Below are 15,723 nucleotides of genomic sequence, written 5' to 3'. Positions count from 1 at the left end.
GGTACAATGCGTAACATGATTTATAAATTGTCAGTAATGCCGGCTCTGTAGTGTGACAAGTGCGGGTGTTAATGCATAGGCCGCCCGCGCAGGGAGCATAGTGGGCCGGCACCTTAACGGCCGCCTTGGCCCAGAGGGGACCGGTTAAACCGGTTTGGGGAGGGCACGCACCAAATAGATGCCAACGCACCCCCACCCCTGGGAAGGCCAACAGGTGGGTTTGGTCAACCTGCGGCCACCAATTGGGGGGGTTTGCTGTGGTTCGAACCCCCCAATGGAATCAAGGTTAGGGGGGGTACAAAGGACAAGGAATAGGATTTAAGCAGCGTTGCCGGAACAACGGTCTAATCAAGACCAGGACAACGGACTTGCGGCATCGGCTGCAGGGAAGAAAACACCACCCTCCCACCCCAACGTATAAGGCATTCAGTCGCGATGCCAGAAGGACAAAAGGGCGGAAGGTAACAAGGTTTTACCAAAGAATTGATTGGAAGACACACCTAGTAAGGGGGTGTGCGAGCAAAACCACACACCTGGGGATGCCTTACAGCAGGGTGTAAGATGGCCAAGTAAGGGGAGTAAGCAGAACACAGCACTCGCAGCCCATACCCCCCACGTCGGATGGCAGGGCATAGGATACGCAAGGTAGCGAAATGGGCCTAATGCAAATAACTGAAAGCTACCCCCTGAAACAACACAAACATGGTAAAACAAACTCTATTGGAGTGAGCCCCTCCAAAATCAAAGGTGGGACTGCCAAAAAATCAAAGGGCAAAAGGAGGCAGGACAAATGGAGGCCAGGACTTGAAGGCCCTCCAGTCACTCACTGTAATATTTGAAAAACGAAAATGAGTGGTATCAAATGAACAATGTGAATATCTTACTGTCATGAGTACAAAGTTTTATTACCAGTGAGGTGGCCTCAGGCCCATATATCTCACAGCGTTGGGCAGTCACACGCTTGTCCACACTAATAAAGCGGCCAACTATTATCCACTCTAGAAAAGTGTGTCTAAGTCTGTTTCATGCATGCTTATCGGTACAAGGCGTAACATGATTTGTAAATTGTCAGTAATGCCGGCTCTGTAGTGTGACAAGTGCGGGTGTTAATGCATAGGCCGCCCAGGCAGGGGGCATAGAGGGCCGGCACCTTAACGGCCGCCTTGGCCTGGAGGGGACCGGTTAAACCGGTTTGGGGAGGGCACGCACCAAATAGGTGCCAACGCACCCCCACCCCTGGGAAGGCCAACAGGTGGGTTTGGTCAACCTGCGGCCACCAATTGGGGGGGTTTGCTGTGGTTCAAACCCCCCAATGGAATCAAGGTTAAGGGGGGTACAAAGGACAAGGAATAGGATTTAAGCAGCGTTGCCAGAACAACGGTCTAATCAAGACCAGGACAACGCACTCACGGCATCGGCTGCAGGGGAGAAAACACCACCCTCCCACCCCAACGTATATGGCATTCAGTCGCGATGCCAGAAGGACAAAAGGGCGGAAGGTAACAAGGTTTTACCAAAGAATTGATTGGAAGACACACCTAGTAAGGGGGTGTGCGAGCAAAACCACACACCTGGGGATGCCTTACAGTAGGGTGTAAGGTGGCCAAGTAAGGGGAGTAAGCAGAACACGGCACTCGCAGCCCAGACCCGCCACGTCGGATGGCAGGGCATAGGATACGCAAGGTAGCGAGATGGGCCTAATGCAAATAACTGGAAGCTACCCCCTGAAACAACACAAACATGGTAAAACAAACTCTATTGGAGTGAGCCCCTCCAAAATCAAAGGTGGGACTGCCAAAAAATCGAAGGGCAAAAGGAGGCAGGACAAATGGAGGCCAGGACTTGAAGGCCCTCCAGTCACTCACTGTAATGTTTGAAAAACGAAAATGAGATGTATCAAATGAACAATGTGAATATCTTACTGTCATGAGTACAAAGTTTTATTACCAGTGAGGCGGCCTCATGGCCCATATATCTCACAGCGTTGGGCAGTCACACGCTTCTCCACACTAATAAAGCGGCCAACTATTATCCACTCTAGAAAAGTGTGTCTAAGTCTGTTTCATGCATGCTTATTGGTACAACGCGTAACATGATTTGTAAATTGTCAGTAATGCCGGCTCTGTAGTATGACAAGTGCGGGTGTTAATTTCTGGGCCAGCACTGAAATCTGCAAGTTACTTTGCTTGGGGGATTGTTTTACGTGGTTCACAGATACGTTTTCTCTAAGAACCTAATAGATTTACTGTGGCGCACTACCTTTGTGAAGCTTACAAACAACGTGAAGCAGTTAAAAACATTAGTGAAATATATATAGCGTTGTTCTGCATGAAGTAAATTAGACTTGTAACTTTTCCTTGTTAACAGCGCTGATCAGTTATCAACGACATGGTGACTGTTTAACTTTGAAATTGCGCTAGACCACTTTTTGGTGCGTGAAGCCTAAAGCATATCCAACTGCTTTTTGATCAGTGTGTGTGAAGCCTGCAGCCGAACCAAGCACGTGAATGCTCTTTCATCAGCGCGTCAAGTTGCATGGCTCTGTCGGTGGGAGGGAACCTCAGGATTCAAATGCATCTTTATAAACCCTTGCATCACATTATGCCTGCGCCAGGCATGATGTATGCAAGGGGGACATTCTGGCATTGGGAGGCCCAGTAAAATGGCGTAGCTGAATCTATGAGATTTCACTGTGCCATTTCTAGTGTCATTTTTAACACCTGACATGATGCGTCACTTTTCATAAATTTGACCCTAGCTTTATAATGGGACCAGTCACTGAAGAATGTGAGAATTGGTGTGTGTTTGTGGCAATAGATTATTTCTCAAAGTGTCCAGAGATAAAAATTGTAAGCAAGCTGATACTGAAAGTGTAATTTTGTTCATGGATGAGATGTTTCAAAGGGAGAGTCTACCAAAGAAGGTGACAGACAATGGCGTACAATTTAAAAGTATTGAGATGGTAGAATTTTTTTAATGGAATGGCATTGAACATAAAATAACTTCAGTCTATCATCTCAGTGCAAATGGGGAAGGAGAGAGATGTAATTGTGTGATAAAAGATGCGTTACAGGTGGCTAAACAAAGACATCTTAATTGGAAATTATGTGCTATGAAAATAGTATGGATGTAGTGCACCACCCCTATGATAACTGGATGCAGTCCTTTTACTATAACAAGAGGGTGAATTCCTTTTACCAAGGATAATCAGGGGTGGTTACTTAACTCTGTGTTGAGTCAATGTTCTCTTGCTGAAGTAAAGAGAAATATTAAGGAATGTCAGGAAAAATATAAAATATACATAGATATTATACATGGAGCAAACGTTCCTAGGTCGGAGAAAGGTGATGTGGTTCATGTAAAGTTACCATTTAAAAGTCAAAAAAGAAGAAAGTAAATATTCTGGTTCATTGGAGGTATTGGAGGTCTTCACCAATCCAGCAAAATTGAGTGATGACCGAGTTTGGCATATGAATCATGTGGCTATTTGTAGAGAAAGAAAAGAGGAGTTGTTGAGGGAGCCAGGAAGTAAAACGTTTAATTGGCTGGGATCACCCAGAGATGACAAGGGAAGGTGTGCCAGAGAGTAACGATTTTAAGACGAATGACAATGTTAATGCACAAGGTTGTGCTCAAGAGCAGGAGTTTGCATTTGTTTCTGAACCGAGTCAGGCATATCCGGCAGCATCTTCCAGTAGTAAATGTGGGAGAGAAATTAAACATCCTATATATCTGTAAGACTATGTGACATGATATTAGGAAGGTTACAAGTGTCTTAAAATAATTTCTTGTAAATTCTAATTTCATGCGTTTCACAGCTGAGCAACTCCCAGCATGTACTTTGGTAGTGGTCATTTTATAGGAGTTTCCTAAAATACACTCTGCTGGGGTCAGTTTTAAAAGAGTTCACGTCGCCTGCCTCAGAGTGCACTCTCTTTTGCTAATGTTTTACCTGAAACATCTGAACAAAAAGACATCTGATGGAGATAATTTTGAAGGAGATCCTTTCCACTCCTTTCCTAAGTAAGTGTATTCAAGGATTAGAAGAAACGTGTGAATGTTTCCAAACACAACAAGCATTGGCAAAGCCAGTAAGACTGGAATTGTCTGCCAGCCTTTTGACTTTGTCAATGCTTATTTTGTCATGGTTTTTGCAAAACGTTATTGTGAGCTATTGGGCTTTTGTCAATATATTTTAACAAATTGGATCAAAGCAAAACTATTATTTTGGTCTCAAAAAGTACACTTTGCCATAGAATACAGAAGTCCTGGAATTGTAGGGAACTACTTTGTGAAAGGACAGAATGTCGTCACTCACAATGAAGCTAGCATGTGCCCGAATTGGGCTGGCTCAATGTTCCATGCTGAATGTTGTAGGGGGAGAAAGAAAAATGTGAATGACTGTAACAGACCAACTGATGAAAGGGGCAGGCTCAAAGCCCCTATACTATTGCATATTATACATGTCATTTTTAGTATTTAGTAATTTAAAATGTTCAGAACTACTGCTTGCATTCTCTTCATTTATTACACTGCACTGGGAATAGGCAACAATTTCACAACTGACCACTCACTCCTTTTACATATCCCATCCAAAGCACACGTTTTTCTATTCAAAAACAGTAAGAGACTGGAAATGTATAAGAAGGTATAATCTCCTTTCTGCTTCAGTATGTATAAAAAAGAGGCGCTTTAAAAGCACGGTCCTCTCAGTATTCCTAATAAAATGGTTTTGTTTTCTAGTTTCTAAACTGACATTTTAGTTGCTAAAGTTAAGAGTTTTAGAAGGTTATTGAACATATCCTGACACCGTCATTCACTAAAGCTTTCAGTAAGTTGGAGCATATCAAACTACACTGTCTTCATGGTGATTCCTTTAGTATGGCTAACACAAATAGCCTAACAAATTACATACAATACGACCTTCTTGAATGATAATCAATATACAAAAATAATATAGCCAGAATGCACTCTCAAAAGGTTTTGAGTGATTCCATGCTCTAGAATATAATCTGTTCAGGATAATTTTGACAGTTCATCTCCACTTTTGGATGGCCACGCCCTCCTCTTTTGGAGAACAGTGAGGGCTCAGGTATGTGGTCAGGGCCGACCTTGGCGCTGGCGGTGCCCTGTGTGAGAATATTTGATAGCGCCTCCAATGGCCACCCCCGCCACGGATTATCTCACTACCACCCTTTAAAAGTGCCCCTCAAGCCTCCATAACCAATCTTTTGCAGATGCATGTAATTCGTTTTATAGCGCCACTTATTTCGGTGTAGGGTGTCAGAGCAATTTACATCTCACACACATTACACAGAGACAACCAATCATACAAGGGTAAATCAGTGTATCAGAAATGTTAGATAAGACAGTGGACTACAAGGTGTAGGAGTAACATCTCATCCATACTGGTAGGCAGTGTAGTTTAGGAGTGCTTGGTCTGGAGAGAAGCACACATTCTGAATATTAAATGTAACACCATTGTTATACCCAATTAAAACTTTTTCCCACATTAAGATAATAAAAGACTGGAGAAAAATAATAACGCTCTAATTTATATCCTGCGGAATGCATGCAGTTGTTTGATGATAGTTAATAGTTTACTGTTTTATATTAGGATTTTAACTTATAAACTGCAAGTAACAAAGGGACCTCTCTGACAAAAGCAGTAACCCATTGACCTATTTGCGTTATATGCACTTTGTGTTGTGCATGCTACATGTTTTTTGCAGGAGGCATATTAACCCCCTGCGATACCTTAAAACTTCCACTAGAGAAAACTCCCATCTCTCTCCAGGCAGAACATTAATCAACAGAGTTATCTTGACATTTGTGTTGTTGCCTAAATATTGCTGGAGGCTTTTAAAATTAAAATATTCTAGCAAAACACTGCACCCCCTCCCAAAGTCAGCACCTGGTGCAGTGGCACCGGTTGCACCGCCTCCAGAGCCGGCCCTGTATATGGTCTTTTTGGATTCTGTCTGAGTGCAGTTCACTGAACTGTTAACTGAAAACCAATTGACTACTCATAATTGCTGCCTAACTTTCCCTTTAGCCTTGCCTCAATGAAAGAGAGAGTGTCACTGAATGTGAGGGTATCAGGTAGGGCACAACCTTAGGTAGCCTTTCCGATCCGCACACTAGCGTTGAAAGCTCATATTTGAAAATTTCAGAACAACTTTGGGCATGCTGCTGTGGAGCCATGACTGAAGCAGGATGCAAGGCTGTGGTCCCAGCCTTGTCTCTGACTCCATTAAACAGCATATGACTATGGGGCTATCCTGTATTCCTAGATATAGCAGTGTAAAAAACAATGGTTCTTAGGGATTGATAAAGATATGACATATACAAACTTAGGAAGAGTGTGGTTACATATTCTTCCAATGTTGTTTCCTGTGAAAAGATAAGCAAGAAGTCCAAAATGTAATGTGATTTTGTACTTTATCACATAACTTTTAAAATACCAAATGTTTGTGAATACACATTTACAGTATTAAAAAGGGAAATGCTCTTAAGGGTAAGTGTGTCAACGCAGTTCACATGAGTTGTGAACAAATTAACTTAAGTGAGCCACACAACTCAGATGCAAATAGCAAATAAATGGCTGGCTAAGATCGTGTCCTCTCTTGACACAGGCTGAGTTGGGAAAAGCAAGTTTGCTAGTCTCATCTCAGCATCTGACAAGGTGGTAAAACGTGTTGTCTGGGGAAGAGTCACCAACACCACCTTACCTACAATTATCTAGCCCCTGAGAGAAGGCAGGGTTTCCTGATTCCTGTAGACCGCACCATACTTGGCCAAATCCATTTCTTGTTTCCTCAGATCCTGTAACCCCTGCTATTCAACCACAGACTCTCCATGCTCCACCGCCTGATCCTCTGTTTGTTGCATTCTCCGTTCCCAGTAGACTGATGGCCCATTACCCCATCAATAAGACTTTGAAATTCTACACTGAGGTTCTCCTGCTCCTGCACTCTTGTTTATGCTGACTGATCTGTGTGTTGGAAGGGCTTGGAATCTCCAGTGTTCAAGAGGCACAGAGCAGCAATTGGCACAAGACGAGTAGGGATCTGTAAGAAACTGGGTTACTGGTTGAGGAGGGTGAAACCCTACTCAAGCAGGGGCCACAAACCTTGTCAGGGTGACGTCACAAGCATACCTCAAATTAAACTGTGTTCACCTCTCTGGTAGCTTGGCACAGTGCAGCCAGGCGTATCATAGAGCCAATGAGTAAAGTATTTGTTCAACACTTCAAACAGTAATACAGTAAAAACGCATCACAAAAAGCATCTCATATCACATCAGAAAAATAGACCCAATTTTAATAAATAAAACAAGACCAATTGACAAACATCCAATTAGTAGAACCGGAGATATGTAATTTAAAAAATTTAAGTAAAAATAGAGCCAAAATACATAAAGTAGTAACTGTGGATATTTGGATGTCCCGGACTTGAACAAATCACAAGTTCAGGCCCACCACAATGGAGCACAAGCTGGCTACAGGGATCAAATTAGGTACTCACTGAACAAGAGAACATTAAATCCTGGTCGAAGAGCATTGCAAGGTCCCACATCGAGGACGCGTTGCGCCACAGAGGTTATGCGTTGGTGATGAGGAGCTGCAATGCAAGGTCCTGCTGCATTATCGAGGATCCCATTGAAGAGGGCATCTGCTGTGAAGACTGACATTGAGGATAATGCATCAGTTCCGAAGAGCTGCGACGCTGCAATGCAAAAACCTGCATCATCATCAAGGCTGCTGTCCACAAGAGATTTGCGAGGCGAGGGCCTGCATTGAAAATGCATCGCACCACAGCGGTTCTGATTCCGGCTGTGAAGTCGAAGCGGAGTCCTTGGACTGAAAGAATCCTCCAGCAGAGGCAATGTATTGGTTCTACTTAGGGTTGCGCTTCACAACAAAGGAGATGAGTCGGTTCTGCTAGATCCACAGATGGGGTGGCAGAGCACTTTCAGGTCCACTTCCAGAGGTCCAGGACTGGGGTGACACCACTTCGCAGGGTAGAACTCACAGTTTCAAAGTTCAGGTGCTGGTTACAAGAGACTAAACATTGGAGTCACTATGGTGGTCCTGAGTACAGGTTGCAGTTCCAGTCCTTCTAAGCCAGACAAGAGAGCAGCAGACAGCAGGTCAACACAGGAGGCAGCAGTCCTTCAGGGCTGCAGTCCAGCAGAATGGCAGTCCTTTCAGCAGCAAAACAGTCCTTCTTCCTAGCAGAGTCTTCCACAGGTCCAGAAGTGTAATGAAGAGTTGTTGCATGATGTCCAATATTTGTACCAGGTGCGTCATTTGAAGAAGGAGGGGCTTCTATAGATTTCCCATTGAAGTGCAAAGGTTTCCTGTCTTCCCTGCCCAGACTCCAGACTAACTACGGGGGTATGCAGCCTTTTGTGTGGAGGCAGGACACAGCCTATTCAAGAGTAAGTGGGGCTGTGCCCATCCCCCCCCCTCCCATCCTGCCAGTTATGGCCCATCAAGGCACACCTAAGTTCTATGGGGTGTAGCAGTCTAGGAGGAATACACAAAGCCCAGCTGTCAGCTACAACCAGTCATGTGACTCAGAAACAGGCTGCAGGTACTTAGGCCCTCATTTATACTTTTTGACGCAAACCTGCGTGCCATTGCTGGACCCCTGCCGGGTGTCATATTTAAGCTATGACGCTAGCCAGTGGTAAGGCCCAGTTAGCGTCAAAATTATTGGCGCTAACCGGGTGGGGAAGGCGTAGGGGAAACTGGAGGTTGTGTGTGAAAGAATGCTGCTCCTCAGGTTAGAGTCAAAAGAATGACTCTAACCTGATTAGCGTAATTATTTCCACGCACAACCCCCATGGACATAACTCATGTCTAATTAAAGACAGAAGTCATGCCCCCCCAGCCGAAAGGCCATGCCCAGGGGACTTAAATCCCCAGGGCATGGCCATTGGACACAGTGCCATGTAGGGGGGCCCAAGTGAGGCCCCCCATTGCACTTTGCAAAAAATATAAAAATACTTACCTGGACTTACCTGGGATGGGTCCCCACATCCTTAGGTGTCCTCCAGGTGTGGGTGAGGGTGGGTGGGGGTGTCCCTGGGGGCAGGGAAGGGCACCTGTGGTCTGTTTCCATGGTCTCTGACCATGGAATAAGGCCCACAGGTCCACAAATGCCTGCCCTGACCCAGGCGTTAATTAATGGTGCTAAGCAGGCTTAACGTAATTATTTAAGGCCCTCCTCCTCCCGTGTGTGAGGTAGTTTTCCGCAGGCAAAAAATTACTTTAACTCCAATATTTTGGTGCCAGACATGTCCAGCGTAAAAATATAAATATGAACTTAAGTTTGAGCCAGATTTGGGTAAAAACAAATTACGCAAATCCGGCGCAAACAGAGTATAAATATGCCCCTAAATGTCAATGGCAGGAAACTGCCAACTTTCTATAAGCGACCTTTTCAAAATTTATATTTAAAATCCAACTTTAACATAAAAGGGGATTTTGCAACACAGTTCCGAAGATATCAAGCATAGGTACCTGTTCCCATTTAAAAGTTACAGCTTATGAAATGTAATAGCATAAATCCAATGTAATTCTATGGAAGAGGTTGGCCTTGCAGTAGTGAAAAACGAATTTAAGAGTTTTTCACTGCCAGGACATATAAAACTAAAAAGTACATGTCCAACTTTTTAAATTCACTGCACCTGGCCCTCTGGGCAGTTCAGGATCCACCCCATGCGTGAATTATACCTATTAAAAAGTAAGGTTTGGGCCTTGCAAATGGTTTATTTTTCCAGGTCAAGATGTCACTTTAAAATTGCACCCACAGCCTGCAATATTATAATGACGCAAAATAGAAAGTGCAAGGATAAATCAAGATATTACTACATCGCAAGCTGAAATTAATTTGTTTGTGTAACTATGAATTTATTTACTTCAGATTGTCAACTAAGATACCATAGCACTCTACATCCCTGTTTAAACATGCATATATTTCTTGGTCATCTCTATTTAATAGAAAACACAATACATTTCATTGCATATATATATTCCGGCATTGACATAAATTAGAGAAAACGAAATACATGTACATAAATACACAATAACACATCGGAACTACACCCCCTATTATGTATGCATTCTCACATATTTGGTCATTTCTTGTTTAGCAGATCAACCGTTTTATATTCAGCAGGTACATACAATATCTTTTGAGTTTGTAATCCACCTGGAGGTAGCAAAGGTAAGGTCAGGTTTAGAAAAAAGTTCATTCAACAGTTCAGACCTTTCAGCTGGGATTTTCTGTCAAGGTTCCTCTAATATTGGCTCTTAAAATGTACAAAACAAGTCAAAGCATTTTGGCCTTTAACCTTCCAGGTCTCTTCAGGACCCAAGAAGATAAATGACCTTATATTAAAAATTAAAATATATCATCAACCAAATTGTAAATGTTATTACAATATTTTCAAATGCTTGACAAAACAGTCTCCTTAACGTTTGTCAGTAACTGAAAGATGGATGCCTGTGTCACCTACATACAAACACATGCCACATAGAATTATCACCAGTTCCCACCAGGTGCTGTCTAGACAAAATCACAGTCATTGTAAATTACACACATTGCCAATAAATATCATCCATTATCATATATTTACTGTACAAGAAAGACTCATGTCCATTTCTGTGCAACCACTCGTCTCACTACTGTGTGCTCAATATAGAAAATCTGTGAACCCCCAAAGGAATTGGTGATCTCCCTCATATTGCATTGCAGTTTATGAGAATTATGCAATCAACCTACTCATGTTCCCTCAGAGCCAATACCATAAAGCTCTTTCCCTATTTGATACTCCAGCCACCGAAAGTAGTGAGAAAGTAAGATATCATTGTAGATACACTCAGTCAAATAATCCTCAGATTAGGATTTAACCCCTGCAAAGCAACTTTAAACCACGTGAGGGATTACATATCGAATGGCAACACACTCTTATCAGGGTTTCAGCCCATACATGAGTCCTTGCCAAAGTAGTAATTAATGAAGTCTCTGGGAAACAAAAGCCAGAACATTATGTGCTCAGAGCAGCCTTGTTGTATTAAAGATCAATTGGGAACTCCCTCCACAAACACTCAGCAAGCTGTGTAGAAGAACTCCAAAACAGTGGCTGCCGGTGGTGCTAATCCTTGTCTCTGCTCCTTTCAGAATCATAGAGCAAACAGGAAGGATGTTTTAAGGACTGGGCACATGCCCTTTAGCACTGGTTAGCAGTAGTAACTTCCTAAAGCCAGCAAAATCAAGATCAGCAAAAATGGAGGAGGAAGACAAAATGTTTGGGAGAAGACCACCCTAAAGCTGACACGTCTAACCGAATCCTAGAGGATCACTTTGGAATCCAGATCAACATTGTCTCCCAGTAGTTAAGAAGTTCAAAGAAAGGGACAATTAATTGTGGTGTAAAAATACAAATTTTTATTGGCCAGTGCTGGCCAAATGTCACTTCTGATCTTTTCTGTGGAGCAGGAACATATGTCCGCTGCTCCTGATGTGACCCAGGTGCTATTTCTGTGTTCTTGTTGAATTTAGCACTCTGCTGAGACTGTTGCTTTCTTTTATCTGTTTGATTAAGCACTCTTCTGAGAATGCATGTATTTTACAACTTTTACTTTGTGTTCTTTTCTGCTTCTGTGAAACCCCCGCCCTCACCCTCCAACTGTACCCCTCTCTTCCATGCTTCGTTTGTGTGTCCATGGTCTTCGGTTCCACCGCTGCTCTCCTGCATGTTGCACTCTTCCCTCTGTGCTTCTGAGCTCCCCTGACGATCATACTGTATTTTCGTCACATGTACCAACATTAACATTAAATTCTGCATGCCTGGTTTTCAGACTGCGAATGTGGAAACTGTACATGTGTAGCTGTCCATGGTAGGCACCGCAACCTTAGATCCCAGGTATTTTTTTTCAGTAACGTCAGTGCAATTCCACACCTTGAAGGCCATCACCACACAGAGAAGGCAGAAAGCAGTAGTTGCAATATTTTACAATGAGAAAAGCACCACACAAAAGTAGGACAAAAATGTAAAATAAAAAAGGTGAATTAAAAAAGGAAATTCTGTAAGACAGATGAAAGACCATTTGTAAATGAGTATATTTAAAAGATTCTGTTCTAGGCACAATTGTATTTGCTGCCTTCATTCTGTGCAGCAGACCCCACTTCCCACTTCAGCCTCAGTCAGAAAACCATTAAAAGTGGCTTGAAGCATTTGTCTACTTTCCCCAGGGATGCCAGGGCTGGACTTTGTGAATGCACAGTGGTGGAAGTCATGCCTAGTATTACTGCTGCTTTTTAGGTCTCGCCTAACAGTGCTGCAAAAGGTAATGTTTACAGTAAAGGGCTTGGATCTCACCCTTACTTACCATTGGTTCCCCCAACCTTCAGTCTTCAAAGCAGCCTTTAAATTGGGCATCAGAGGACATTAAGTCAGTTCCGTTCCTTCATTGTTGCATGGACAAGTACATATTAATTAAACTTAATTAGTGGCCATCCGCTGCTCGCTGTCTCATTAAGGTACTATTTCAACCCCTGCCATTGTGCTTCTTTCCCCACTCTGTCAATTCATCTCAAAAGTATTGAAGCGCTTAACCTGAGTTTCATTTATGTTATATTCATTTTTTTTATTCTATTCTTTTATTTAGGAATTGAGACACATTAAACAATACTAATTAATGTCCTTCTTCTGCTCGCACTGTCATTGAGGTCCCTTTTATTTTTCTCCTGTAATTTTCCTTCATGATGTTTTGTTTCAGTATTGTTTTATTTTGTTTACAATCGGCTGTTATTTGTCTCGTGTTGGCATTTGTCATATTTTTTCCTATGTAATATTTTTTTCTGATCACTATGTTTATTTTTTATTTCACCATTGTTTTATTTTGTTTCTGATCGGCATGAGCTGTGCTTACGAGAACATTTATTTGCTGCATCATTTTTTTATTTGATTTTGTCTCGGCATTCAGCATTTTTAGGTTCAGCGCACAAGCACTCTGATGTGTTGTAATCTATCTGTAGGCTTTTACCCATGGCACGCCTATCACTATCTCTCGTTCATGGGATTGCCTTTCAAAAATCCTTTGTTAGCATTGGTAAATGCTTTACTTTTGTCTCTCCTTGAGGCAGTTTTTGCCTTGGCCATCAACCCTGTTACATGGATAATTTCATGTTGCCGATAGGTTTGACTGCAAGCGAACTTCTTTTTCGTTTTGTGGCTCTCCTTCGTGCCCATGCTCATGGCGGCAGTGATGCTTTGAATCGGCTTGCTTATGTCACATCTTTTACTTTTTATTTTCAATTTATGTGGCAAGAAAAGTCCAGTTAGGAATTTACAACGCTAATAGCTCTCACTGGAGCAAATGCGAGACCCATTGCATTGCAAATGCTCATTTATTTTGTAGTTTGCTTACGATTGGCATGTATGTGCATTTTACTTTTCTTTCTTAATGGCATGTTATATACATTTTTTCACCCGTGGACATTTTTGCTTACACCATTGTCCCTATTTCTCTCTGTGTAGGTTATGAGATTACTCGTGAGCTAAACAAAGGAATTGCCTGGCTCTTCTAGCTCAACTTGTAAACCTATTTCTCTTGTAGTGTTTCATGGACAGAGACAAAGTGCTGTCATATAACTGTGCACAGATTTTTCCGGGCACGTCACTTAATCTCCCCATGCCTATATGAATGTGTAATACAACTGGTGCTCAAGTAAAGCTTTCCACTACCTTTCGGTCGACTTTATGCTATATAAAACTGAAAACAATGACAGTCCAAACGTGTTTTAAGTCTTTGTTCTAATGTTGATTAAATTGGTTCTATTGCGCAGTAGTAAACCATTGTGAGCGCCAAAAACCAATGCTTTTATCAATTATGTGGCAGATAAATGCTGAGTGTATATTTGTTTACTTTCCCCCCTACTCTGGCTGTGTCCCGGAGCTGAATGCCAACCTTCGGGCACATGCAGGGACACCCAACTACATTCAGAAAAAGCTTCCTGTGTGGTGCAGTAACTTTGCAGGTGGGTGAGATGCTGTCTTGCATCTACAACACCCCAGCCGGAGAATCCTCACCTCATGGACAAGGTGTAATTTATTTTGTCTGAGTTGTGTCCTGTCTGTGGGCAAGGGGCTGGTGGACCAGGCTTAGCAGCCCACAGAATTGCCACACCACTGCACTCCAACAAAGCCAATGGATGTCACATAGGCAAGATCTCCTTGCGTTGCGAATGCTTGTTTAATTCTTGGAGTGAGGAGGGAGAAAGAAACACCAGTCGGGGATGACAGTTGCCCGTTTGCTCGCTCTAATTCAATTAAGGCATTTACTCCCATACACTTAAAGATCACCCTCTCCCGTAGGCCATTTTACAACCATCCAATCCTTAAAATGCACTTTGTCAGAGACTGCTACTCTAAAGTGCATACTATAGAATGCACATTATTATAGACTGCTTTGTAGCAGTGGATCCTTGGAAAGGCACTACGTCTGAGGATAAGTTTCCTGCAAGCAGAAGGGCGTCCCCCACAGGCGCTATATTGTTGATAATTTCCCAGAAGACGTTCCATTGGGGATCACTGTGGAGGAGTACGCTTAATTGAAGGCAGTTTTGCAGCTGGAAGCTTCTCTTCAGCAATTCATGCTATTGTTTACAGCAGAGCACCAGCCCTCTGAATACACTTTGTTGGAGAACAGTTTTTCAGCAGCACGTCCCTAGGATTTGTCAGGGGCGTAGAATCCATTGGTGCAGCAGGTGCAGCGGCCCAGGAGCCCTGGGGCTTGAGGGTCCCAACCACACCCAGATTTTTGTTGAACTTTACAATTCTAACAGCAGCCAGGGGTCCCGTTTATTTCCTTGCATCCTTACTTGCTGCGTCACTGAGAGGGGTACACTCTGCTAGAGGTCGTTTTGTAAAACTCCATCTCCCAGAATACCCTTATTTCCAGTCTATGTAACGAGAGCAAACAAAAAAAATGTCCAGCAAGCATGGGCCTCGAGGGAAAAACAAAGACCTCCCTCGCGTGCTGTAAAGCTGATTCCCCATCCTGCGCCTCGGATATAAACCTCTGTTTACACACAATTACAATACAACGTATATCAGGTTGTCTTTTTATCCTTTGGTGGAGTTGGTTCCCTAGACTGGTCCTTTGGCGTTCTAGCAATCATCTATCTGACCCGGCGAGCTAGGCTTTGGGTACTAACACTATCTTGTATATGCAAATGAGTTCTACTGACTTCAATATTTGACTCACCAAAGCGCTTTGCAGTGCCTCGAAGACGCGGGGGAGATGGCGCTGTAGGAGGTCCATGTTGCCCGAGTCCGATGCTTAAGAGGGCAGACGTTGGTAGCACCTACCAGACTGGGACTTACGAGGGGCATTGACTGGTGAACCCACCCTGGGCTTTTCCGGACCTTCTGGTCCCCCTTGCTTGGTCGTTGTCGGCGAGGCCTGTGGTTTACTTCTGCTTCTCGCCGCTCGGCTCTGGATGGGAAGTGGTGAGTTTGTCAGAAGTGACCACAGAGCGCGACCCGTGGGCGGAGGGGAACTTGAGTCATGTACGAAAATATTAGAGGTACACAGTGAGCACGTATAAATGCACTTCGCGGTTCTGCAGAGAGACCTACAGGACTCCGCCCAAACTCAATGTAATGTATCAAAACCCAGTACGTTCGCTACACTAATGCGACACG

The 15,723-nt window shown here is 43.3% G+C and overlaps 1 protein-coding gene across 2 annotated transcripts in view; it reads right to left on the bottom strand.

Annotated features, from left to right (window-relative positions):
- LOC138304168 (trichohyalin-like) overlaps positions 1–15,491 on the bottom strand; it is a 137,940-nt gene extending 122,449 nt beyond the window's left edge. For both annotated transcript variants that reach the window (XM_069243996.1, XM_069243997.1), the window contains exon 1: positions 15,284–15,491. In XM_069243996.1, the coding sequence (XP_069100097.1) occupies positions 15,284–15,340 (57 nt within the window). In that variant the 5' untranslated portion in view covers positions 15,341–15,491. The remainder of the gene's footprint in view (positions 1–15,283) is intronic.
- Positions 15,492–15,723: the final 232 nt, after the last annotated feature.

This window comes from Pleurodeles waltl, chromosome 7 (assembly GCF_031143425.1).
Source record: "Pleurodeles waltl isolate 20211129_DDA chromosome 7, aPleWal1.hap1.20221129, whole genome shotgun sequence".
Classification (NCBI taxonomy): Eukaryota; Metazoa; Chordata; class Amphibia; order Caudata; family Salamandridae; genus Pleurodeles; species Pleurodeles waltl.
The sequence above is the reverse complement of the archived record's forward strand: the minus strand, read 5'-3'. Positions and strand labels throughout refer to the sequence as shown.